Source organism: Phyllostomus hastatus, unplaced genomic scaffold, assembly GCF_019186645.2.
Source record: "Phyllostomus hastatus isolate PE091 unplaced genomic scaffold, TTU_PhHast_1.1 phas_contig_210, whole genome shotgun sequence".
NCBI classification, from domain to species: domain Eukaryota; kingdom Metazoa; phylum Chordata; class Mammalia; order Chiroptera; family Phyllostomidae; genus Phyllostomus; species Phyllostomus hastatus.
Window position 1 is genome coordinate 27,547,054 of NW_025333737.1, and position 23,431 is coordinate 27,570,484.

Here is a 23,431-nt window from a genome sequence, read left to right on the forward strand (position 1 = left end):
TTTGACTATCCAGCATTGAGGTTTTCTCCAAAAGTTACTGCTCTCCTAGCCAATGTGTTCGAGTTGCTCATCCCTTTTATGAATGACTTTTAATTGACCTTGGCCTTGAGAGCTTCCTGCTAAACGTTGAAAGCAAATGAAATCTGAAATGAAACCATCTGCAGGGATGAAAAGTATAGTTGGCTCTGCTCTGTGACAGCAAGTAGAGTAGGACAGTTAGTTGACCCTTGAACAACACGGGGGTTGGGGCACTGATACCCCTACCCCACGCAGTTGAAATCCACAAGTAACCCGTCTACTGAAAAACAGTAGGTCAGTAGCCTGCTGTTGACCAGAAGGTGGCTTACCAATACTACTAACAGTCAAGTAACACATTTTTAAGTACTATAAAATGTACTATGTGTTACATACTATATATATTCTTAAAGGGGAAAAAATGTTATTTTTGAAATCATAAATGGAAATACAATTACAGTATTTATTTTTAAAAATCCACATATGTGGACCTGTGTGATTCAAGCACATTGTTCAAAGGTCAACTGTAATCTGTGTCTAAGGCTTTTTTCCCCCTTAGGCCATTGATGTGGCAGAGCTTCAAGGTAAAGTTGAAACATTAAATTAGAGTATGTGCTGACAATTCATTTCTATAGTTTTTTTTTTATTTTAAATAACTTGTGTTAAAACACTCAGTAGCAGGTCTGGGTCTGCACTGTGACCTTGTTGGTTTGCATAGTGGTGACAGTACCAAAGCCACTCTCCTCTCTGCCCCACGTGGACTTTTCGGTCCAGTTGACTTTGACCAGTCCTGCCCTGTTTACAGTTTGCATAGCCTGGGGTCAAGCTGGGCAGCTCTGGGGCCTGGCTCTGGGACAGGGCAGAGCACCAACTCTGGTCTTCTTCCACGTCTCCCCATGTGAACTGAACCAGGTTTTGTTTCCTTGGATGAAATAGCATCTGGAATGAAGTAACAGATACTGTGCAGCCTCTCTCTTCCAGTCTGTAGTTAAAGTTAGACTGGAAAAGAACCAACTTGAAGACTGTCACTGGTATTTTTGTGTACCAAAAAAGGGAGATGAGTTTCTATGCAACTAGTTTTGAAAACACACCTCTTTAGCAAGGCCCATCCTCTCCTCAGGAGACAACTTGTGCGCTGGGTTCTGTTTCTCAACTAATTCAGGCAGATGTGAACTTTCAAAGAATCCCTGGGCAGAACAAGGACTAGAACTCCAATCAGATGTTAAAGTCCCATGTATTCCCCAGAGTCCCTGCATGTTCCACGATGAAGTCAGAACTAGAGGCAAGGAGGATCATGGACCTCTGTGTGAGAAGAAAGGTGAGAGTTACTGTTCTTGGTACACTGACAAAAGGTCAAGTCAGGGGTCTTTGGGTCCTTATCCACTTCCCGGGTGAATTCATGGTACTAAAATAGGGCTTAACCACTTAACAATAACCAGTCAAGCACATGGGTTTTGCTAGAAAATTTCTACACTTGGCTGGGAAAAGGACTTCCAGAGAGACACCAGTCTGGTACTTGTATTTGTGTATAGATAGCATTAATTAACGAAATTAGGTTAAGGGATTTAACTTCTGGTTGGATGTGCCTTTGAAACTACTGTTTGAGCTTCTACGTTGTTGCTCTAGGTCAGTGCCTACTGGGTATGACGTAGATGACCGGGAGGGTGGTGGGGCTGTTGTTTTGCCTGCAAGACACTTGTTTTTCCAGCTATTTGCAAAAGGAACCTGTAGAGCAGCAAGGTCTGATGTAACCTGGGGTTGTGAAAGTGGGGACTAAGGTACCCTGAAGATGACAGGTTCTTTGGAAAGTACCTGCCAGACTGCCAGCTGTTTGACTAGTTTGTTTCTAGTTTTCCCTAGTGAGGGCAGGGAGTCACCCTCCGAGGCCAGGTCTTGCAGACGTTGGCTCTAGATCACTATAGCGCTCCCCCCACCCCCTTCATTGATGAGTTCTGTGCAGGGCAGATGTTGAAACAATGGGTCTCTTTTCATCTTCTTGCATGAATTAAGATGTATGGAAAATTGATTTGAATGACGCCCAGAACTGCTGAGGTCAAGACAAAGCAAACCTCCTATCCCCACCCTAGCAGGTCATGCTGAAGTTTGGTCCTTAGTTAAGGATCGAAGTCTGTTCATCTCCTTGCCAACCCTACAATCTCTTCTCACTTCCTGTCTTAGGTGTAACAGCTCTTTCACAGACCTTACTTGAGTCCTCATATCTCCCTGCCAGAAAAAACCTTGAAGCTGAACACCAACTCCACCTGCCAGCAGCAAAAGAGGTCAGCCCCACAGCAGTGCTGACCAACTTGGCTCACAGCCCCAGCTAATCAGCAGTGTGATCTCAGACACAACGGTGCATGTCTCCACAAGGGGACATGGGAGAGGGGCGTGACAAAATACTTCAAGAGCAGAGGCAACTCTAGCAAAGGGGGTGAGGGAGGGTTTTTCCCTTGAAAAATCTTTACATCAAATAAGCTAAAAAATGTAAGTTGCAAAAGATAAAATTTATAGCCTAATACTATATGAAACAGACCCAAGTACCTACACAGTTCTAGAAGGGATAAAAAAGTATTACTCTCTGAATTTTGTCAGTTTACTCATATATATATATAATTTGTTTTTTATCAACAAGTCAGTTTTTCAAACATTTTTATAGTCTTTTTTTCCTTTAAGAGTCTTGGTTTTATCTGGCTGACAAATACTAATTTCTAATTAGGGAAGAGCTTGTTTATATGACCAAATCTTTCCAACTAGAGATGAGGGGAAAACCATTATAAACTGAAACAAATTTAAGAAATCAACGTTACTCCCGGAATTTTATTCCATTCCTTAGGATAAACTCGCAGCATCACTGAAGGACGAGGCCGAGCCAGGTCACACAGTGGTACAGGGGAACTCAAGATCACAGCTTCTGGTCGTAAACCTTGTCCGAGCATCTCAGACTGCCAGTGAGCCATCATTCCTCAGGCATTTGCTACCTACCTCAAGATGGGCATGTGGCAGTTCCAGAAACCACCCAGTACCTTGTCACATTCAACACGTCAAAGGCTTGGTATTGTCCAGTGTTTTGGAGGGAGGACAGGTTCTGGTCACCTCAGCTGGGGTTTTCCGATGCCTCAAAACCTGGAGTCTGGCTTCCTGTTTCTCAAGCCCTATGGCCTTACTCTCTTCAACAGAAGCACCTGGCATGTGTTGGTCCTGTTGATTCTCAGGTTTTCACATCACAGTTGTCAGTGTGACTACATTCCAGTGCTCTGCAGCTCTCTGGCAGGTGGGGCCACCCGAGAAGTAACAGCATAGTCAAGATAAATGCAGTCTGTTACAGGTGGACAGGAAATACAGAGCTGGGCCAGGTGACACCAGCTCCACCTAGCCTACCCTATGAGAAAGACCAAAAGGAGTCTGAATCCTTCCTCCGAGAGGTCAGAGCTGGCAAACCCTGTAGAGGTACGTAACACCTGCGTGGAAGGCTTACCAATACAGCAGTTAAGACTATTTTGTCTTACTTAACTCATCAGCCTCTCCCTTTCTGGTGTGAGCTCTGCCTCAATCACACAATGGCCAGCGCTTGTGAGGCCTATTCACTGTTTAATTCCAAGATAGGGAAAAACTGCACTTGAGAATGAATCATCCATTTTATTTTATTTTGTCTTGTGTTCACAACCTCCTCTCTCTTCTCTCCCCTCCCTGGCAGGTCACAGATAAATTAAAAATAAAATCTACAAGGAAAATAATTTATAAAAGCACTTCCCAGGCTCCTACTGCTCAGTTAATGTGTTGCCCGCCCCACTCCAAATGGGGAGACTCGGCACTTCCCCCACTCAAAGCATTCCTGTTATTCCAAATGGATGCGGGGGGCAGCAGTAGCAGACATTTTAAAAAATAAAGACACTGGTCCTGGAACCATATGGCCACCTTGGCACTTCCCTCTCTGCCTCCCCCAGGCAGTCCTCCAGGAGCCCTAGCTGAGCTGGGGGTGCTGACAAGCCGCCTGTAGCCAAGAGCCTGGGGTGGGGGAAGGTGCTCTCAACCGCCATTACATGCACTTCTCATTCTCCTAGGAAGACACCCAAAAAAGAAAGCAGACGGAGACCTCGGGATGGAGGAGAAAAATCCCAAATGTTCACACAGTTACACGGAGTCTTTATGGCAAAGAGAACATTTAGCAGCTTTGAATATTGGGGTATCTCCTTGTTACTCAACACAAGCATTCTAGACCCTATAAGTGAAACAGGGCTCAAAGCCCTTAGGGGAAAAAAAAAAGCGCAGGAAACTCTAAGAGGACTAGTTTTGTTGTTGCTGGGTTTTGTAGTTTGTCTTTTCCAGTGACAAGCCCAGTTGTTGGTGGGAGACCTGAGGGGGTCACTCCTCAGTATTGTGCTGAATACTGCCTGGCTTCTCCACATCGTCCCCCTGCCTCAAAACAGCCCCCAAGAGGCTGCAGGCCCATCACTGGGGGCACTGCCAGCACCCCAGCTGCGGAAGAGCTCTGGGCAGCTAGTGAGGGGCCAGGAAGAGAACAGCATTTGCATGCAGGTTCTGATGGAGTTGTGGGAGCCTCAGCTCAGGGGTGACTGGGCACCAAGGGAGATGGAGTGGCAGGGCAGTGAGTGGCATGCTTGGTGTTGGGGCTCCTGCAACACTGGGCCTTGTGATCCTCTCCTGTTCGCCCCACCCTTTAACCCTAACCTTCTCCAAGCTAGCTAGTATCGGGTCCCAGTGGCTCCCCAGCACTGAAACATTCAAGGAGATATCGAAGAGCCTCCCCTTCAGGGATGCCAAAGTGTGGGAGCAGAAAGAGTTCACAAAGCCCCTCCCAGAACCCACCCTGTCTGTTCCACCCCTCCCCTGGGGTGAAGTGGGGTTTACTCACACCAATGACCTAGTCCCACCTAAAACCTGCTGCCTGGAATCCTGGTCAGATTCAATCTTAACCTGCACTTTTTTCTTCAAGCTTTGATTTTTTTTTTTTTTTTTTTTTTGGTTTCTTTCCTTCCTCTTCCTAGAATGAGACTTTCTACTACCTTTGTCTCCTTTCACAAGTCCCTTCCTTTCCCTTTGTCAGCCTCCATCACTGCCATCACCACCCTGCCCCTTCCCTCAAATGAAAGGGGGATGAGTGAGGACCCTGTCCACCCAAACAGTCTGGCTATTTCCACTCTCCCCAGTGGGGGAAGCTGAGCCAGACAGCACCTGCGCCCGCCTCTTCCACTGACCGACAGTCATCCCATCTGAGAAGATCTATTGGATAAGAAGGCATTCAAGTCCCCCTGCTGTAGGTCCAGGTCCAGGCCCAGCCCTTCTCCAGTTTCAATCTTGGTGAGCGTCAACCCCCCTTCCACCCCAGGCTCACTTTCTCCGGTCCTTTGGCTTCCTCTCCTGTCGCCGGGCCTGCTGGTCAGCCAGGGTGCGGGGAATGAGGAGGACACTGCCATCCCCGGCATACTGGAGAGCATACTGACTGGGTGAGTAAGGTCGCCCGTTCTCATCTCGCAGCCGCCCAAACACCTCCTGGTACAGGCTCTGGACCTTCTGCTTCATCTGCCGCAGGGACCGGAGGAACTCCACCTTCTCCCGCAGCAGTCGGGCTTTATCGCGCTGCAGGTCCTCCACATCCCGCTCCAGGTTCAGGATGGTGTCCAGCTTGCGCTTGCGGCAGTTCTGTGCTGCCATCTTGTTCTTGCCCCGGCGCCGGATGTCCCGGATGAGGCTCAGCTGGGCTTCGCTGAGCTGGTATTTGGACAGCAGCTCATTGAATTCCTCCACAGGCAGGTTGATGATCTTGTCATTGGTGAAGGGGATCTTCATGGCTCGGGCTCGGTGCTCGTCCCGGCTCATCTGCTTGTCTAGGAAGTCGGCCTGCTTCTCCTTGCTGCCCTTCTTGAGAGTGCTGGGTGGTGGCAGGTCAGCGGAGTCAAGGGCACTGGGTGCCATGTTGTACGTGTGGTTGTGGCCCACGTGCTCCAAGTAGGGCAGGCAGGAGAGCTGAGACGGATCCTGGTAGCTCATGCGGCAGAACTTGGAATACTCAGGCTGGTAGCCCACAGCGCCCTCTGCCTCTTCCAGATCCAGAGTTTCAGAGTCAGAGCTGTAGCCGACAGCACCTTCCTCAGAAAAGGAGGAAGAGGCTGAGGAAGAAGCAGAGGAGGAGGAGGAAGAGGAAGAGGAGGAAGAAGAACTGCCTTCAGAGCTGCTCAGAGAGGAAGGGCTATGGCTGGAGTCCAAGGAGAGGCCTGAGTCAGAGTCAAATTCCTCTTCAAGCTGGGAGGCCTGCACGGAGTTAAAGCCTTCCTCTATGGCCAGGTCCATCAGGCTGATCTCATCCAGCATGGCTTCATCTAACAGACCCCCAAGTGGGTCAGGCAGGTCGGGGCCTACGGTGTCATTGGCTGTGCCATTGAGCTGGGGCGGAAAGAAGAGACCTGCCAGGTTGGTAGAGCCAAAGGTGGAGTTGAGGCTGGTGGAATTACTGGGGACCAGTGGGAGCAAAGTGGAGCTGCTGGCCACAGGCAGGTTCTCCACCTCGGGGCTGAAGATCGGGAAGTCCTGGCTGCAGCCTCCCAGAGACGCCTGATGCAGGCTGACATTCTGATTGATGGGAGTGTTGGGGGCAAGGCTGTAGTTGGTGCTCAGTGGGTCTCCAGGAGGGGCATTGTACAGGATCTCACTGGTTGATGTGTTGACTTCCATGGCCTGGGAGGGAAGAAGAGTGTCACCCTTCACTCAGTGCAGACTCCCTCCCCAGGTGAGGCTGGGGGCTAACACTAGCAGGCACCCAGCACAGACACAATCGCATGGGTATGAAGACCAGAGCATCAGCTCCTGGCCCCGGTCCCTCCACTAGGCTGGGCAGAGATGGGTTCCTCCCCATGTACTCCACCCCAGTGCGGGACTGACCAGCTCGTATTTGGCCACACTCTTCCTCATTTTGGAAGGAGACTCAAGAAAACACCTCACAATGACTACCGTTTCACTGCAAAATCAGCACAGTAAAAAGAAAACCAAGCCTTGGAGTGCGAACACCTAGCTACACTACTTGCTCTATGACCATGGGCATCTCTCTCAACCTCTCTGAGCTTCCATTTCTGCACCTTTAAGGTGATAAAGGGCTCACTAGATGACTTCGAGAGCCAAATGAGATGACGGTGGCTGTGAAGCCCTGCTCGGATGGCAGCTTTTACTCACCCTGGCCCTTGGGAGCACCCAGCCAAGTGGCTGTCTGCTTGAAGGGAAAGACGGCATGCCTCGGAGGCAGGCCCACTCCAAAGGGCTCAAGCCCTGGGGTTTTCACCCAAACCCTACTCCTGACTTCCCCCTACTGGCCCAGGGAGACACCTAGACAGTTGCCTCTCGGTGTCCCCACTTTCCTATGGATTAGGTAGAGATGGTAGGCTTTCTCTTCCACGGGGGGAAAGCAACTGAGTGCTAAGACACCACAAAGTCCGGTAGATTCGTGCCCTGTTCTGATAGTCCTACCTGCATTTCCATGATGGACATGAGATCTTGCCACTGCTGTTCCAAATCAAACGGTGACTCTGTCCCCGTCAGGAGAGGAGACAAGAGGTTGTTCTGAAGACCTGGGGGCTCACTCTCACTAGGCACTGCTTCTGTTAAGCTGGAAATGTCTGCTGGAAACTAGAGCAAAACACAGAAGCTTTAACAGAGAAAGAAGGCAAGACCAGCCTTCTGCTTTCCTCCCAAAGACTGCCACCTGAGGCTCTGTTCCTTCCTTCCTCTGATTCACCCCCAGCAGCCAGGACAAGGCCAGCAGCACCAAGAGTCGGCCCCCAGGCACCCACAGAGGAACTCCGTGTGCCCTGCTGGCTTGGGGGCTCTTCCTGGAGTCCTGCTCACCTCAGCATTCTCCCCAAAGGGGCAGGTGGCCTCCAGCAGCCTAAGGCACTCTTCCAGGGACAGGGCTGTCTGGTCCTCCCCACCAGGCACCTGTGGCAACAGCAACTGTAAGTCTGACTCATCTGGGCTTTGGCTGCCTGCAGGCTTGAAGCCTCTTCCTCAGCTTCCCCAAGGCGCTGCGGACCGAGGACCTGTGTCTGTGTCTGCGCTCTCCCTCCACTCCTGGGCCAGTGACTAACCCTAGGTCCCCAACTCTAGGGGAGAACAAGAGGGTGGAGGAGCCTTGACGGTGGTAGGGTCTGCTAGGTGCTCTGCCTCCTCTGGACTGTTTGTTGCTAAGGCCTGGCCCCTCTGTTCCGTTCTGCTCATCCACTCCTCCTTTCTCAGTCCATTCACTGGGACTGACCTGGAGACCCCAGCCCAAAATATACATACACGTCCCTCCCATGGACACGACTGCCTTCTCTAAGAAGTTTCTGGGACTGAACAGAGGTGAGAGTACCTGGGCAGGGAAGCTCTCCCCAGTTTCTCCATCCACTAGCAGGTTTCGTGCCAGAACTTCTGCGCCCTCGCCTGGCCAGGTGTCCTCCTGCTCCGCTCCATCTTGCAGTTCCTTATCCACATCCTGCTCTTTCTGGCGATGACTATAGTCAAAAACCTCACGCCCAGCCCCCAGGTCAATATCCTGTCGCCAAAGGATGTCAATCAGATCTATGTCCTGAAAGACAGATCACCATGACTTTAGCCCGCTGGTCCAGCGGCCCCTCCCTCCCTCCCTGCCCTGCTTCTCAGAGGTCCTTCCTAGCATCACTCCCATTGTTCCCTCCCAGACTCTACTCCCTGCCACTCTGTGCCAGCAAGGCTCCATCTATCCACTTTCAGACACCAGCTTCCAAAACACCCCAGGAGGTCTGTGGGCTGAGGAACTGAACCAGAAACAGCCCAGCCAAAAGGTAGAGCCACCTCCTCTGAGGAGGAAAGGGCAAGTTCAGACATTAATCACTGGGGAAATGGGAATCCCTTAAAACATGGTTTGTAGGAAGCTGGCCACAGCAAGCAAAGGTGAATTGTCATGCAGAATTGCTTTGTGGTGGCCAGGCTTGCATCAGCCTGTGGTGCCATTTCATTTGCATAAAGGGGTGGGGTGGGCTAGAGAGGAAAATCCCTGCATTTGCAACCACCTGATGCAACCAATGACAACGACTGGCTGTCTCCAGCCCTTCCTAAAGTCATTCCCCCTTCCCTGGCTAAGGCAGGAGTAAGGCTGAACACCCACAACTCCTAAAGCCCAGGCTCACCTCAAGATCCATCCCTGCCAGAACCCCCACTCTCAGCTGATCCTAGCAAGCTGCTGATCCCAGGAGAGCTTCAAGCAGTCAGCTGATTCTCACTGGGCACCCCACCCCTGCCAAGGCCTGCTCGGAGGTGCCCCCTTCCACCAGAGCTCTCACTTCCTTACCACACCCCAGGGCTCACTCCCCATCAGTCAATCCACTCAAGGACACAGCCCCCATCACCACTTGGCCGCAACTGCTGCCTCAGGTACCAAAACGCCTCCCTTCTGCCCTACCCTGGTGGATCTGAAAGTTCCTGCACCAACTGCCACCCCCATTGCCACCAGCATAGAACCCCAATAAATAAGAGCTATTCAGGCTTTTTTTACACACGCCACCCCCTATGGCTAAAGAAACACTACACTGTTGCCTTCCACTCAGAGGTTAAAAAGCCGGCACTTTTCAGAAAGCAGTATCCACAGATGAGACCCACCTCCCCTAGCCCTGACCAAGTACCCTTCCCCACCACAACCCTCCCGGATCCTGAGACCTCCCACCACGTGTACCTTTCCCTCTGGTCTCCCCACATACACCAACCTGAACAGAAGCCCTGGACCCAGAAGCAGAGGGGGGCTGGGCCACCCGGTGACCAGCCAGCAAAGAGTTAAGGGGTCTGCTCCCTTTGGCAGGGCCCCCACCACTGTGAGAGCTGCGGTCCAGGCGGGTCATGGTCTCCGAGATGAGCCCCGGGGCAGCCGGTGCGGGGAAGCCGGACAGGGGGCTGCAAGGAGCTCTTGGCTTGCAGGGAGCACACCAGGCTGGAAGGGTGGCCCCGAGCTAGCTCCGAGGGGCCTGAGGAGGTGCCCCGCCCGTACTGCTGCCTGGGCGGCCCAGCCCAGCCCTCTTCCTCCATCCTTGAGTAGCCCCCTCCCACCTCACAACCCCAGTTCCACTCAGGCACCCGGCAGCCCCCACCCTGAGCTCACCGCAGAGGCTGCAGTGAGATGGGACTCCCACCCCATGCTCCGTGCTCAGGCTGCAGAGGAAAGCGAGCTCCCTCCTGGGCCTATCCTCCCACTCCTCCCTCTCTCCCCCTCCCCACGCCCCCCAAACTTGTTACCTAGGCTGCAGCAAGGAGCCAATCCCCTCCCCCTCCCACCCCGCAGGTCACTGCTGAGGCTGCAGAGAACCAATCCCCTCCCCCAGGTCAGCAGCTGGGCTGCGGAAAGAGCCAATCCCCTCCCACTGTCGTTACCTAGGATGCGACGAGAGCCAATCTCCTCCCCCAAGTCTCCGCTGGAGATGCGGAAAGAGCCAATCCCCTCCCACCGCCTGTTACCTAGCTGCAGCCGGTAGCCAATCTCTGCACCAGGGCAGCTGGAGAAGCTGCCGCAAGGAACCAGCCCATCTCTGAGCCGCCTCCGTCTCCTCAAGGAGACGCACCCAGGGGCGGGCAGCCCCACCCAGCCCAGTCAGCCAGCGGGGGTGGCGCAGTGAGAGCCCTGGGGGGAAGGGGTGCCACTCTCCCTCCAGTCGCATCCAGCTTCCCCAACCCACTCAGGACTGGGCAGACACTCCTCCTGAAAGCTTCTGCGGGAATTCAAGTTGTTCCCTGGAAGTGGAAGGAGTTTCTTTTCCGGTTCCTCACAAGGGCTGTGGCCAGTCGTCCTCCAGCCTGAGGATCACACGCCAGGCTGGGCAGGAGAACCCAGTACACCCAGACCCAGCCAGTGGCTTTGTCGCCCCGCAACGGGCCGAACCAGAGGAAGGGAAAACGCTACTTGCACATGTGCAGCAATGTCACAGTGCTGACCAGCCCCAGCCCCAGCCCCAGCCCCAGGCAGGAGGAGGAAGACACGAGCCTGAAGGCTAGCTAGCTCTGAGGTAGGCAGGTGTTCTGGAACACCAAGGGCCGGGCCACAAGCACCCCTCACTCTCTTTACCCTTGCTCTGTCCTGGAGCATGGCTGCCTGGCCCCTGGCCCACATCTCTGAGAGCAGGAAAGAAGCCCCTGACACAAATCAGATCACAGCTCTGACTCCCCTCCTCACTGCTGCTCCCCTAGAGCCTAAGGTCAGCTCAGGGACAGTCCGTTCCCCTGGTCACAGGCCGCTCCTCGCCTGGAAAGAGCTGTACACCGGCCACCTCGCTCTGGGCAGAGTGCCAGCCTCGAGGGGAATCCTATCCCTGACAAGGGCCTGGGCGATGGCTGTCCATCGAGCAGGCCTGACAGCAGGGGAGCGCTGCCACCCAGGGAAATACCAGCTCCAGTGACGCCTGTCACATGCTCTAGACCTGGGTATTTTTATCCATGAGTTGCTGAGGGAATGTTTTGGACACATAATAGTCCTCCCTTGCCCCATGCCCAACCTGGGCCCCTAATGCTGACCCTCCACCAGCCCCCCAAGGGAGCAGGGAAGGCCTGGTGTCAGGGAAAACATAACCATCGTGAAGGCCAAGAAACGGAGGAAAGCAGGGTGAAAAGTCCGCCCGTGCACGTCACAACCCAAACGTGCCATCCCAGGAGGGCTCCGGCAGGAAGGGGAATGGAGCTACCCTACAGGGTTCCCAAGAGCAAGCCCGGTCACACCCACCCCTGGGGGAGCTACAGTGCAGCAGGAGGACCGAACAGGAGGCTGGGAGGCCTACTTCTTCAGACCACTGTGGACCAAGGCTGGAGTCCACCTGAAGGGAAAGGACAGAGGAAGCGGAAGAGAGGTCCAAGTTCCCAGCGGCACTGTAAGATCTAAGGAAAGACGCATTCCCATGCTCAGACCACTATAGTCTCTCTCAAAGTAGACCAGTGTGAGCCAGCGGAGCCCCGGCACTACTGGCATTTGGGGACTGTCTTGTGCTTTTTAGGAAGTTTAGCAGCATCCCTGGCCTCTCCCCACTAGATGCCAACAGCACTGCCTCAGTTGTAACAACCAAAACTGTCTCTAGACACTGCCACATGTCCCCTGGGGAGCAAAATCCCCCCAGTTTAGACCTCTGGCCCAGAGGAAGCCATATGTTTTGACAGTCACTACCATTCAGAGAACTGAGCTCAGGAACAGGCTCAAGGGCAGAACTCTTGAAGGCAAAACCTGGTCTGACTGGTGGGCAGAAAAAGGCAAGTTCACCGTCTCCAACACTTTTTACATCCCCTCTCCCCAACCCCAATGCCCAAAACTCGGTTCTGGGAAGCCCAACCCAGTGCAACCTCATATTCTCTTTCCCTAATGGCCAGGAGACTGCAGTGGGCATTCTTTAAAGCTCCTTAGAGCTGAGAGGCAAACCAGACCCAAACGTAAGAGTTCAAAGCCATCTTATCATCACGGTGGTAGGGCAGGCGCAGCAGTAGCCATTACTATCGTTAAAGGCATCTGCATCACTTTCTGCCCAGAACAGTGTGTCAACCACATGTCAGGAGCCAATGGTCTGACAGCTCCAAGCAAGCTGATTTAGGTCGCAGAACACAGTTCCTCTTCTAGCTCCCAGGCCTCACCTTCCTCCTCCCTGCAGGGGGCCTTAGCAAAGATGGAGCCTTGATCCTCACTGCACCGAGAATAACTATCTAAATCTACCCTTTGGCTCAGGCCCAGGACAGTACTTATCAGGACCTTAAAACAAGGAGACTAACCACAAAGGAGAACTTCAGGATAAGTATGCTTTGGATGTGGGGGGAGGCAGAAGGCAAGAGTCCACAAAGTATTTGCATCTTAGCAACAGATACACACCGCGCCGGAGCCCATCACAACGTGACTCCCTCCCCCACCCCAGGCCTCCAGAAGGCATGTTGAAATCTGAGCAGTGAACACACTGGCATGTTCTGAGAACCTCCCACCGCCCTGACAGCACGTTCAGAGGTGGGCCAACGGTTCAACACAGGAAATGCTTCCAGCCCCCAGTCCCCGTCAGACAATTCAGCCCATTTCTACCCAAGAACGATGTCTGAGACCCCCCCCCCAACACACACACACACACACCAGAACCTCTCTGGTTCTTTACAGGGGTCAGTGCTGTGACCGCCACAGCTCTCCAGCACCAACCCACCGGCACGCCCAACCGGACCCCTCCCCCCTCCCGACCCCTCCACGTGGCCACTAACCTCTTTGGTTAAGTCTCCACTGACTGGAGGGGCTACAGCCCCCAAATCCTCCAAATCTTCACTGAATCCCTGCTCCGATTCGCTTTCTCGCACCCCGTTGTCGGGGCCTGTCACATCTTGGAGGCCACTGGAACTCTCGAGCGCAAGGCCTGAGCTGGGCTGGCTGCCAGAGACAGACCCCTCCGGGTCCCGGTGGACCAGCCAGGCGTTCACCTCAGTGGTCGGCACCTGGAACCTGTCCAAGGCCCTCACCTGACTGAGGAGCCGCCGGGCGGTGAAGTAATTGTCCAGGTCTATGCTCTTGGGGTGGATACCATAGCCATCCAAGGTGTTCCTCAGGTTGTGGAACTGGGTCTGAGTGTAGGCGGAACTGGGCCCCAGGATGATCTCCCGGAGCGGGGGGAGCTGTGAGGTCAGGTAAGTATCCACGTCCACCCGCACCCCAATCAAACTCAGCAGAATGGTGAACTGGAGGAGTCCTTCCGTTAAGTATTTCTTCAGAGAAAGCATTGCTGAAGAACCACAATGTTTATGCTTTTTGGTTTTTAAATCTTCCAAAAGACAAATCAAGGCCACTGTTCTGCTGCTCCAGCCAGCAAGTTACCCCCCTCGGTGCCAAACCCTGTACCCCGCCCCGGCGGAACACGGGGGCTGAGCTCCCTGACGGCCTCGGAGGAACGCACACCCCGTGGAGCCAAGGCCACACTCCAGACCACATTCACTTCTCCCTTCGCGACACCTCACCTCTGCAAGCACGGCTGCTCCTCACCCAGTCCAGGCCCTCGGGGCCCACGTGACTTACTTTCTCCACAGTCCACATACAGTCACTTCCCCACTCACGTCAGTCGTCCTCGCTGTTGATTCCACTGCAGGCTGTTCTCTGGAACAGCCGATGGGTTTTTGTTTTGTTTTGTTTTGTTTTTCCTTCTCTCTCCTAAGGTTTATTTTCTTTGGCTGGAGGTACCGGCCTTTTGTCTTGGGTCAGAGTGTCCCGCCTCCTCCACACTTACCAGGGGGGTTTCCAGAGAAACCTGAAATGACAATCACGAGAGCACCAGGATAAGGTTCCAGAATTTTCACACCAGGATCAAGGCAGAAGGTAGGACATACATTATACAGCCACTTTTACAGGAGTGAAAAAACAAGTCAATTATTATACTCCCTGAAAAGCAAAAACCTTTTATAGACAAAACAACTATAAAAGGAAGTACTGCTCACGAAGGATCAAAGGATCCCGTTTCTGAATATGAAATCTGCAACACCCTAACACGCAGCTTGCTGGGGACAAGTCAGACGCTGCCTGGACATCCAGAATAGTTTACATGCTGTCGGATTGACCAACCCTCCCCTCTACCCCACACACCACTACCCAGCTTCTATTTTTAGCATGAGAAGTCCATTTCCTATCTTAAAGGAAAGTTGGTTGTCCAGCTCTCAGGAGAAAACTACCTACAAGTTCTGCCCCTTCACAGTTCTACAGGGAAGGAAGAGGTTATTAATGGATGAGAGTGTAAACGGCCGTACTCCGTTCAGGTCACCACTCTGCAGAGAAGGATAACGCCTTTTGTTTTCTCGACTTTGAAATCTGATTTCCCTTTCCCATCATCCTCACATTTAAAAAAAAAAAAAAAAGGCAGGAGAGGGTATCCGAAGAGGAATATGGGAGGGGGAGTTGAGCCAGTATTTTTCGGTCCAGCATTTGAACAGACAGGTTTTATTTTCATTCACATGACCTTCTGAGCCAAAACAGAAGGATATGGCGAAGTTCTCAACCCAGATAGCCAAGTGGGGAGGTAATAAATTTGCTTGTCTTTCAGTTTCTGGTCTCGACTTTTGAGTTTCAATTAACCTTTTAAAGCAAGACACAGCTCTCTTCACTGTTGTGATCCACCTACCAAATTCATCCTAAGGGATAATAGGGATCTACACCTACCTACACACACACACACACACACACACACGCACGCTTACTTGGTTAGAGTAAACACAATTGCGACCCAGAGTCTCAGCTTACACTGCCTGCCCGTTCTCACGCAATTTATTACTATCAAGAGCCAATTAAGTTCGAGAAACCGAACAAGATCCCTTAAAGATCAAGTTAAGGCTAAAGGCCTCTGATCTAAGCCCGGTCCCACCCTGTCCCGGATACCAGAGTCCGCCTGAGACCAAGTCGCCATGCCCGCTCTCGGGTCCTCGGCTTCCAGCCTTCTGGGGCAGCAACGAACAAGTGCTACTTTCCTGGCCGTGACCCACCCTTACGGCCAAACCCCATCCCGCCCTGCGCTGTGGCCCCACCCCGCGCCCAAGCCCGGGCCTACCACCACGCCTTCTCGCGCTCTCAGCCCTCCCCAGTCCAACCCACCCGGGAGCCCGCAGTCTCCTCGGACTCCCGGCCCCTCCCCGACAGGCCCAGGGCTCGGCCCCGACGCGAACCCTGCTCGGCCGCCCGCTCCCGCCTCCTGCCCCTCAGCTCCACCCCGCCGCCCTTCAGCCCCTAACCCTCGGCCCCGCGACGCTGCGCGCCACCCGTCAGGGAAAGGACTGTGTCGGATACCCGCTGCTGAGCTCGGCGTCCGCCGCTGCCGCCACAGCAGGTCCTCAAACCGAGTCCCGGCCTTGCCGCCGCCGGCCGGCCTAGAGCTCCCGAGCCTCCGCTTCCCTCCCCGCCCCCTCCTCCCACCTCACTCGGAAGCCCACCCTCTGCGGCCAACACGTTCCTCCAATCAACGAACTGAGACGGTGGCCGTCGCCGGATGTCACTTTGATTGACAGCAGAAAGAGCCCAATGGCTGAGTGTGCCTCCTCCTTCTTTTCCCGATTTCCCAAGACGGGCATGATCCACTGTCCAATGGGCATGTAGGCCCGCCTCACGGCGTGGGCCCACCAATAAGTGGGGCGAAGGCCCTGCCGCCCCCGACATCCTGGCCCCCTCCGCCATGCGCCGGCCGTAGGAGGTATTACAAGGTGGGCGCGGAGCAAAGCGTGCAGGCTGAGCGCTTCTAGTGCTTTCTTCGGCTGGAGAATAAAGGCCTATGGCTGGGGATGGGAGGCGGTGTCACCGCCGGAATGCGGGATTACCCCTTTGAGGGTTCCCACAGTGACTTGCAAAAGTCCAGTGAGACCGAGAGTGGGGGCGGGTCTAGGCAGAGTACAGAGCATGTGTTTCGGGTGGTGGCGACTGTTGTATCGCCATCTTGGGTGCTGGCAGCGGAAACAGCTGTGTTAGCTTCCGGGCCTGGAGGAACGCCTCTCTCCAGTCTGGGATGAGTGCATCTGTGTCCAAAGCAGGAGTTAACGCGGGAACAGCCCTGGGAACGGGTTGCCACGGCAATGGTGGGACGCTGCTTGTGTGAAGGATGTGGCATAATTAGAGATTTTTGTTACCATGAAAACACCCCGAAGAGCTCCGCCTCCCCTCCCTGGTCTTCCCCGCCCAACCTCCCGCGAGTTTAGCCTTTCAGGAACTTTTCTCAGTTTCTGGTGTTCTCCAATCTTGTCTAGCCATCATCCTTGTGATATTCAAACATTTGTTTATCCCCAGCATCACTTGGGGAACTTGTTAAGCCCGCAAATTGTGAAGCCCCAGTCTAGAGATTCTAATTCACTTACTCTGGGGTGGCGGCCTAATAACCTGCCTGCTTATTAAATGACTTGGGTAAATTTTATGCAGCTTGGTCCCAAGACCACATGTAGGCAATCGCTGAGTTGGGGTTTGTACTGCGTTGTTCCCAGCTGTGGGACAAAAAGGCGTCAACTCAAATTCTTGACTCTGGAGGATGCTAGTAATCCATCGGTCCTTGTACGACTTAAGGAGGAGGCCAATTGGTAACTGGTTCAACGAGAACACAGCGTCCATCACGTATTCGGAGAGTTAGGAGGCTTCATTTGGGCGGTTTTGCAGATTACAAACCACTTTCACCACATAGAAATATACGCCAGCACCTGTTCATTGAGTCCTCAGAAAACTACCCAGCTAGTTACCCATTTAATACACTAATTCAAAGAGGACATGCTTTAGTGATTCCTTTTCCTATTTGTTTCCTGTAAATGCTAGAATATAAATACACGCCATGAGGACTAGCATTTTCTCCATTAACTGTTGAGTCTTCAAAACCTAGAACAGTGCCTGGAACTTGGTAGACAATAAATACTGAATAACTGAAGGAGAGCTCAAGCAGGCAGGCCTGTGATTTCTGTTTAAAGCAGAAGTTAATACCTGAAGGAGTTGGATTTGAAGGATAGGGCATATTATTAAGGAAATGAGAGACCGACTGGTCCCTGAACTAATAAGGCTATAAAGGTAAGAACTATTGGGTACGAAAGGAGTAGAAATGAGGTGTGATCAATAACTCTAAGGACATTCTAAGGGGGGGGGAGTTAGAAAGGAAATATTTAAAAACAAGACTCATAGAACTGAGCCTTGGCTGGTGTGGCTCAGTGGGTTGAGTGCTGGCCAGTGAACCTGAAGGTTGCCAGTTTGATTCCCAGTTAGGGCACATGCCTGAGTTGTGGGTCAGGTCCCCCGTAGGGGCCATGCTATGGGCAACCAATGGATGTTTCTCTCCCCCTCTTCTTTCCTTCCACTCTCTCTGAAAATAAGTAAATAATTTAAAAACCATAGAACTGAAAGATTTCAAGGCTAAAGTTATGGGGCTTAAATACATGACTGTTTTGAGGAGGTAGGTGTGGTTATTTGTTTGACACAGCAAATACAGAACAATTTTAAATCCTGACACACACACAAAAATAAACTGGGCAGTTCTTTCTGGGGAGTCAGAAAACCTTAGCTCCAACCAAATTGAGTTTCAGAAAAGTCCATTTGTGTTCTCCAAGTTTCTTTTCAGCTGTATAGCAGGCACCGGGTGCCTAGAACAAGAAATGAAGTTGTACAGCTGGTATAGGACCAACGTGAATTCAAACAAGATAGATATTCACTGAAATGAAATGGCTGCTGCAGGTGGGAAGGCCGTGTGGTCTTCCACACAACTTTGCCTAAATTCATTTGGTCACTTTTTAATGACAGTTCCTTTTTTTTTAAGATTGTATTTATTTATTTTTAGAGAGGGAAGGGAGGGAGAAAGAGAGAGAGAGAAACATCAATATGCGGTTGCCGGGGGTCATGGCCTGCAACCCAGGCTTGTACCCTGACTGGGAATCGAACCTGCGACACTTTGGTTCGCAGCCCACGCTCAGTCCACTGAGCCACTCCAGCCAGGGGACAGTTCCTTTTTGTTAATAGTTTATTTTTATTGTATTTTTTCCCATGAACAGTTACACCCCCTTCTACCTCTACCCACCCGCCTCTCCCTGATGACTCAGTTTCTTGAGGTAGCATTCTTACCCGTCCTCCCCTTTCCTTCCTCATTTTGGGGGGGGGGGGGCGGGGGTCCCGGGTGTGGAGGGAGTGGCAGGCACTGGGAAAGTTGGGGGGAGGGCGCTTTATGTTAATTCTTAGAGGTGGGGTGGAGAGGTCTTTTGTTTTTGCCCAGTTCAGGGTCCTCTGCCTCCCCACTTCCAATACTGTGTTTAAAGTCGTAAAAGAATTATTTCAGTGTACAAGGAGAAAGACGTAGCAGGAACTGTATTATCAAGTTAAAGGAACCCGATAATTGGTGTTAGAAAAGTTTACTGCTTAGCAGTTACACAAAAGGGAAAGACAGCCCTGGCTGGTGTGGCTCAGTGGATTGAGTGTCGGCCTGTGAACCAAAGGGTCACTGGTTAGATTCCCAGTCAGGGCACATGCCTGGGTTGCAGGCCAGGTCCTTTGTAGGGGCCACATGAGAGGCAACCACACACTGATGCTTCTGCCCCTCTCTTTCTCGCTCCCTTACCCTCTCTCTAAAAATAAATAAATAAAATCTTTAAAAAAAAAAGGGAAAGACAAAGAATTGCTGGCCCATTGCGAGGACTGAGGAGGCTACTATCCAGATACAGAGAAAATGTCAGCGAGCTGCAGGCCATTGGGCCTGGCAGGGCGTGGGCTCCCAGGACATTGAATGCTCCGAGGTCGGGAGCTGAGATAGAAAAACTGACTTCCACTCTGTCTGGAGTTCCAGATCAAGTCGGAGCAGGTGCACACCTTCTTCCCAGAATCCCCTGAGTAACCTTGCAAAATCCGGGTGTGTCCTCCCAGGGAGCTCCCCTCCTCCCTCCCGCCCCCACACCTCCACCCTTTGCGGGGACAAGCTGTTAATAGGAAGTTCACCTAAGAAGCGAAAGAAAGATCTCATGCTGATGTGTCATCCATCCTGGTGTGTCCATTAAATCAGACCAAAAAGACCATTGGAAAAAGTGAGCACATGCACTTTCTCCCTGAGGGAGAGGCTGAGAGCCTTTTGCAGAACCGAGGCCTTGCCCCTGCAGCTCCAGGTTGCCCAAGAGAGAAGAGAGAGCTGCGGGGAGCCAGGAAGAGGGTTCACTGTAATGCACAGGCATTCCAGGCCATGAAAGGAGACGGCTAACTGTGAAGTCCCCACTCGTCCTGGTTGTATCTGTTGACCCAGCTTCCTCTTCGGAAGAGCTGCCGAGGCACCAGCCAGCACAGCCGTCTTCCAGGCATGCTGCAAAGACAACACCTGCCAGGAAACCCTCCAAGAAGGGGATGTGGGAAGGTGGACTGGCTGGGACTGGATTTGTTCTGGAATAGCGGGAATTGCTTTTTCCCCTAAGGGGAAATGCAATCTCTCTGCTATTTTGGTTGTCCTTATTTTTCCCTTTCCAGCTTCCATCTAGCCCAGAGGAATGGATTAGATGTCTGCCTGAGATTGCCTTACACCCTTCGGAGAGATTCTAGGATTACATCCCATCAATAGTAAACGTTAGCGTGTCTTGCAAGGAAATCAGTTTGCCGCCTAATCCAGACATCTGGCACCTTTCTTACATGGTAAACATCATTAGCAAGCTTGTTACCATTAAACCATCAAAACAGGTAAAGCTCTTCTGCAAGCCAGCCTGTCTTTCTGTGTACCCGTACCTGACCTGTCTGAGAAGGTTGCTTTTCCACTCTGCTACACATTAGAATCACCTGGTGGGGGGGCTTTTTAAAAAAATATTAATGCCTGGCTGGCATAGCTCAGTGGATTGAGTGCGGGCTGGGAACCAAAGTGTCACAAGTTCGATTCCCAGCCAGGGCACATGCCTGGGTTGCAGGCCATGACCCCCAGCAACCGCACATTGATGTTTCTCTCTCTCTCTCTCTCTCTCTCTCTCTCTCTCTCTATCTCCCTCCCTTCCCTCTCTAAAAATAAATAAATAAAATCTTAAAAATATATTAATGTCCAGGTCCCATCCCTGGCCAGTTAAATCAGTCTCCCAGAGCAGCCCTGGGCATCAGGATTTTGTAAAAGCTCCTCTGGTGATTCTGCTGTACAGCCAGAGAATCACTAGCTTGGAGCAGGGATCCCAGTTGAATGAAAAAGGACAACAGGAGTAATAATGCATGAGCACACACGAGCATCACCACCTGGAAAAGAATACACCATTTCTCAATCCCATACTGCTCTCTTCCCAGACCTGGCCAATGAAAGCACCTCCTTGTTCACTCATGTCTTGGCATAACATTTTATGAGGCTGACTTCGGCTGTCCGGCATGCCCTCACCATGTTGTCCCAAACTGTGGGAGGAATTGCTCTGTGCAGCTCTCAGCATGGCACAGGGCAGTCAGGGAGGCGCTACCGTGAGGCGGGAAGAGTGGGTGTTTGGGACTCAGAGCCGTGTTCAAAAATCTGGCTCTGCCACTTGCTAGCTGGGGCCTCCTGAGTTAGGTGAAAATGACAATATACATATTCAAAGTTTAAAAACCAGATCCTATGGCCCTGACCAGCGTGGCTGAGTTGGTTGGAGCGTCATTCCGTAAACCGAAAGGTTGCGGGTTTGGTCCCCTGGGGGGGCATGTTCAGCGAGCAGCCGATCGATGTTCCTCTAATATCCATGTTTCTCTTTCACTCTCTCGATCTCCCTTCCACTCTTTCTGGAATCAGTGGATATATCCTTGGGTGAGGGTTAAGAATAAATTTAAAAACATTAAAATCAGATCCTATGTGTAAAGCCACTAGTGCACAGAGCTGAGCTTGAGGTCCCTTCCTTGCCCGACTCTCTGCCCACACTAGGACCTCATTCTCCCAGAGGAAGCTGACCACGTGGAAGAGAGCAGAGCCGTCGTCCATAGCATGGCCCCCTGGAAACCCGCCCCGAAGCTTGCGCTTTCTCTCTGGAGGCTACCACAAGCACACACCCATGCCCCACACTCCGCACACACCTCCCCCTCTTGACATTATAGCAGGAAGGAGAGAGAGAGAGACTGTTACCCAAGGGAGCTGTTTCTTCTTGTCACACAAAAACAGATGCCAAAATCCTAGGACAGACAGCGCGGCAATGTGGTGGCAGGAGGGTGAGTCAGAGGAAACAGAATGGTCTCACCTCCGAGATAAACCAAGGTCCAGAGGAGAACCTATTTGCATCACTTGCCTCCCAAAGATTCTGAAGGGCAGTGTGTGCGTGCGCAAGCACACGTGTGTGTTTTCAGGCCCGACTCTGAGCCCAGCCACTCCACAGATGCCAGGTGAGAGGTGTGCACGCCCCATCCCAGCGCACACCCCCCGCAGGGAGCAGGGAGACAGGAAGGCTGCGCTCTTTTTGAACCCGGCTCTGCCTTCCCCGTTCTGGGGAGGCTCCCGGGCTGCTCCTCTCCTGCTCCACCCGAACGCGCTCAGGTTCTGCCAGGCTGACACTGTACAGTCCCGAGCTGATGCTCTGCGCATGACACTGCCCCAGCACTATGCACACTGAGTTTGTATTTTCGCACAGAATCTCACTGAAGGAGCACCTCATTGACGGGGTCCTGAGAAAGGACAGGAGCCCTGGGGTCTCTATTGAGGGGGTTTAGGGCGCAGCCATCCACGAGGAGGATCTCTTCCTTGCAAAGTTCAACTCAAGGGCTCTGAACTGACATTCGCCACAGCACTCAAGATGGAAAGAGGTCCTGGTGATTAAAACCAGAGCTGCCAAATGATGGAGGTGGTGGCGAGAAGGCTTCTGTGGTCCTTAAGCTTCCTTCCCCGACCTTCTGTTGGTGCCAGCCCCTGTGCCCCTCTCCAGCACCTTCTCCTCCTGTAGCTGACGCCTCCCCCGCCTCTCCCCACCGAGCCACGCCAGCCCCCTAAGGCCCCTGTCTTCCTAGGTCTTCCTCCCTCCCTCCCGTGTTCCGCAAACTGACCGTCCCCCTGTGGGTACCGCATATACCACACACAAGCTAGGAGGCTTTTCTGTACGTATGAATTAAAAAATGGGCCAGCTCACAGAAGTGCTAAGGGATCAAAATAATCAAGTCAGTGTTTTTAATAACACACCAGGCTGGCATGACCATTGACATAGCTTCTGATGACTCGGAAGCCAAAGAAAACACTGCCTGTCCCTCCCCTAACCCCCATGGCACCAAGCAGTGTCGGTGAGTGTTCACTGTTACAGCTCTGACAGCCTGCAAGGAAGACTCAGGTATGCCTTCTAAAGCATGGAAAGAAGTTCAGGCGTTTTCTCCAGACGTTTGCATGGCTTCCTCCCTCACCTCCTTCAGCCCTTTCTCTGAACGCCACCTTCTTGAAGGCTTTCCCCAAGGAGAACGGCGTTCTGCCCTGCTCCCCTCGGCCCTCACATTCCCCATCCCCGTCTCGCTCCACTCTCCATCCTTGCACGTACCAACAACTTACGCAACATCCACTCTGTTTATTTCCTGTCTTGCACACAAACAGCAACATTTGAATCTAAACTCCACGAGAGCAAAAAGACTCTGTTTGTTTTTTCCACTCTCGAAGCCCAGGGACTCATCAAGCACTCCATAAGTACTTGTACAGAACACAAAATATGGTTTCATTGATAAGTACATTTCAATTCTTTGTTTAAAATAGGTCGTCTGAGTATTTACACACGCTCTCCTTCATCCTAAATTCATTTACTCATTCACCTCCTCCTCAAATGCTTATTAAGTACCTGTCCTGCGTTGGGCCCTGGGTGGGGGTGGGGGGCGGGGGGCAGGAACTCCACCGTGAACACTATAGACGTCATTTCTGTTCTCAGAGGACTCAGCCTCTGGTGAGGAGAAGGATCCTACACATCTGTAAACAAATTCGTAAAAATAATATTTAGAGATTGAGAAAAGGGCGATGTAAGAAATAAGCAGGGTGCTGAGTTAGAGAATGTGGCA

At 52.3% G+C, this 23,431-nt stretch overlaps 1 protein-coding gene and 1 long non-coding RNA gene across 5 annotated transcripts; one reads left to right on the top strand and one right to left on the bottom strand.

The window, feature by feature from the left end:
* The first annotated feature begins 298 nt into the window (after positions 1-298).
* Positions 299-4,992, top strand: LOC123817758. Its single transcript, XR_006785485.1, has 2 exons — positions 299-1,333; positions 2,194-4,992. It is a non-coding gene; the product is annotated as an uncharacterized LOC123817758 (long non-coding RNA).
* NFE2L1 (NFE2 like bZIP transcription factor 1) lies at positions 4,116-15,913 on the bottom strand. 4 transcript variants are annotated; one of them, XM_045837601.1, is made up of 6 exons: positions 15,788-15,913; positions 13,234-14,264; positions 8,372-8,587; positions 7,870-7,959; positions 7,492-7,650; positions 4,116-6,708 (listed from the first exon to the last, which is right to left on the bottom strand). In XM_045837601.1, the coding sequence occupies exons 2-6, from the start codon at positions 13,741-13,743 to the stop codon at positions 5,365-5,367; spliced, it is 2,319 nt and encodes a 772-aa protein (XP_045693557.1). In that variant the 5' UTR covers positions 13,744-14,264; positions 15,788-15,913; the 3' UTR covers positions 4,116-5,364. The 4 variants fall into 4 exon arrangements, with proteins under 4 accessions (XP_045693557.1, XP_045693558.1, XP_045693556.1 ...); XM_045837602.1 differs by lacking the exon at positions 15,788-15,913 and adding an exon at positions 15,383-15,529 and having other exon boundaries at positions 8,372-8,554; XM_045837600.1 differs by lacking the exon at positions 15,788-15,913 and adding an exon at positions 15,383-15,529.
* Between the last annotated feature and the right edge of the window lie 7,518 nt (positions 15,914-23,431).

Coding starts and splice junctions, on each gene's coding strand:
- NFE2L1 (XM_045837601.1), bottom strand. CDS start 13,743: ATGCTTTCTCTGAAGAAATACTTAACGGAAGGACTCCTCCAGTTCACC. Junction 7,960..8,371: donor GGGAGAGCTTCCCTGCCCAG/GTACTCTCACCT, acceptor CTGTTGCCACAG/GTGCCTGGTGGGGAGGACCA. Junction 7,651..7,869: donor CCTTTGGGGAGAATGCTGAG/GTGAGCAGGACT, acceptor GTTTTGCTCTAG/TTTCCAGCAGACATTTCCAG.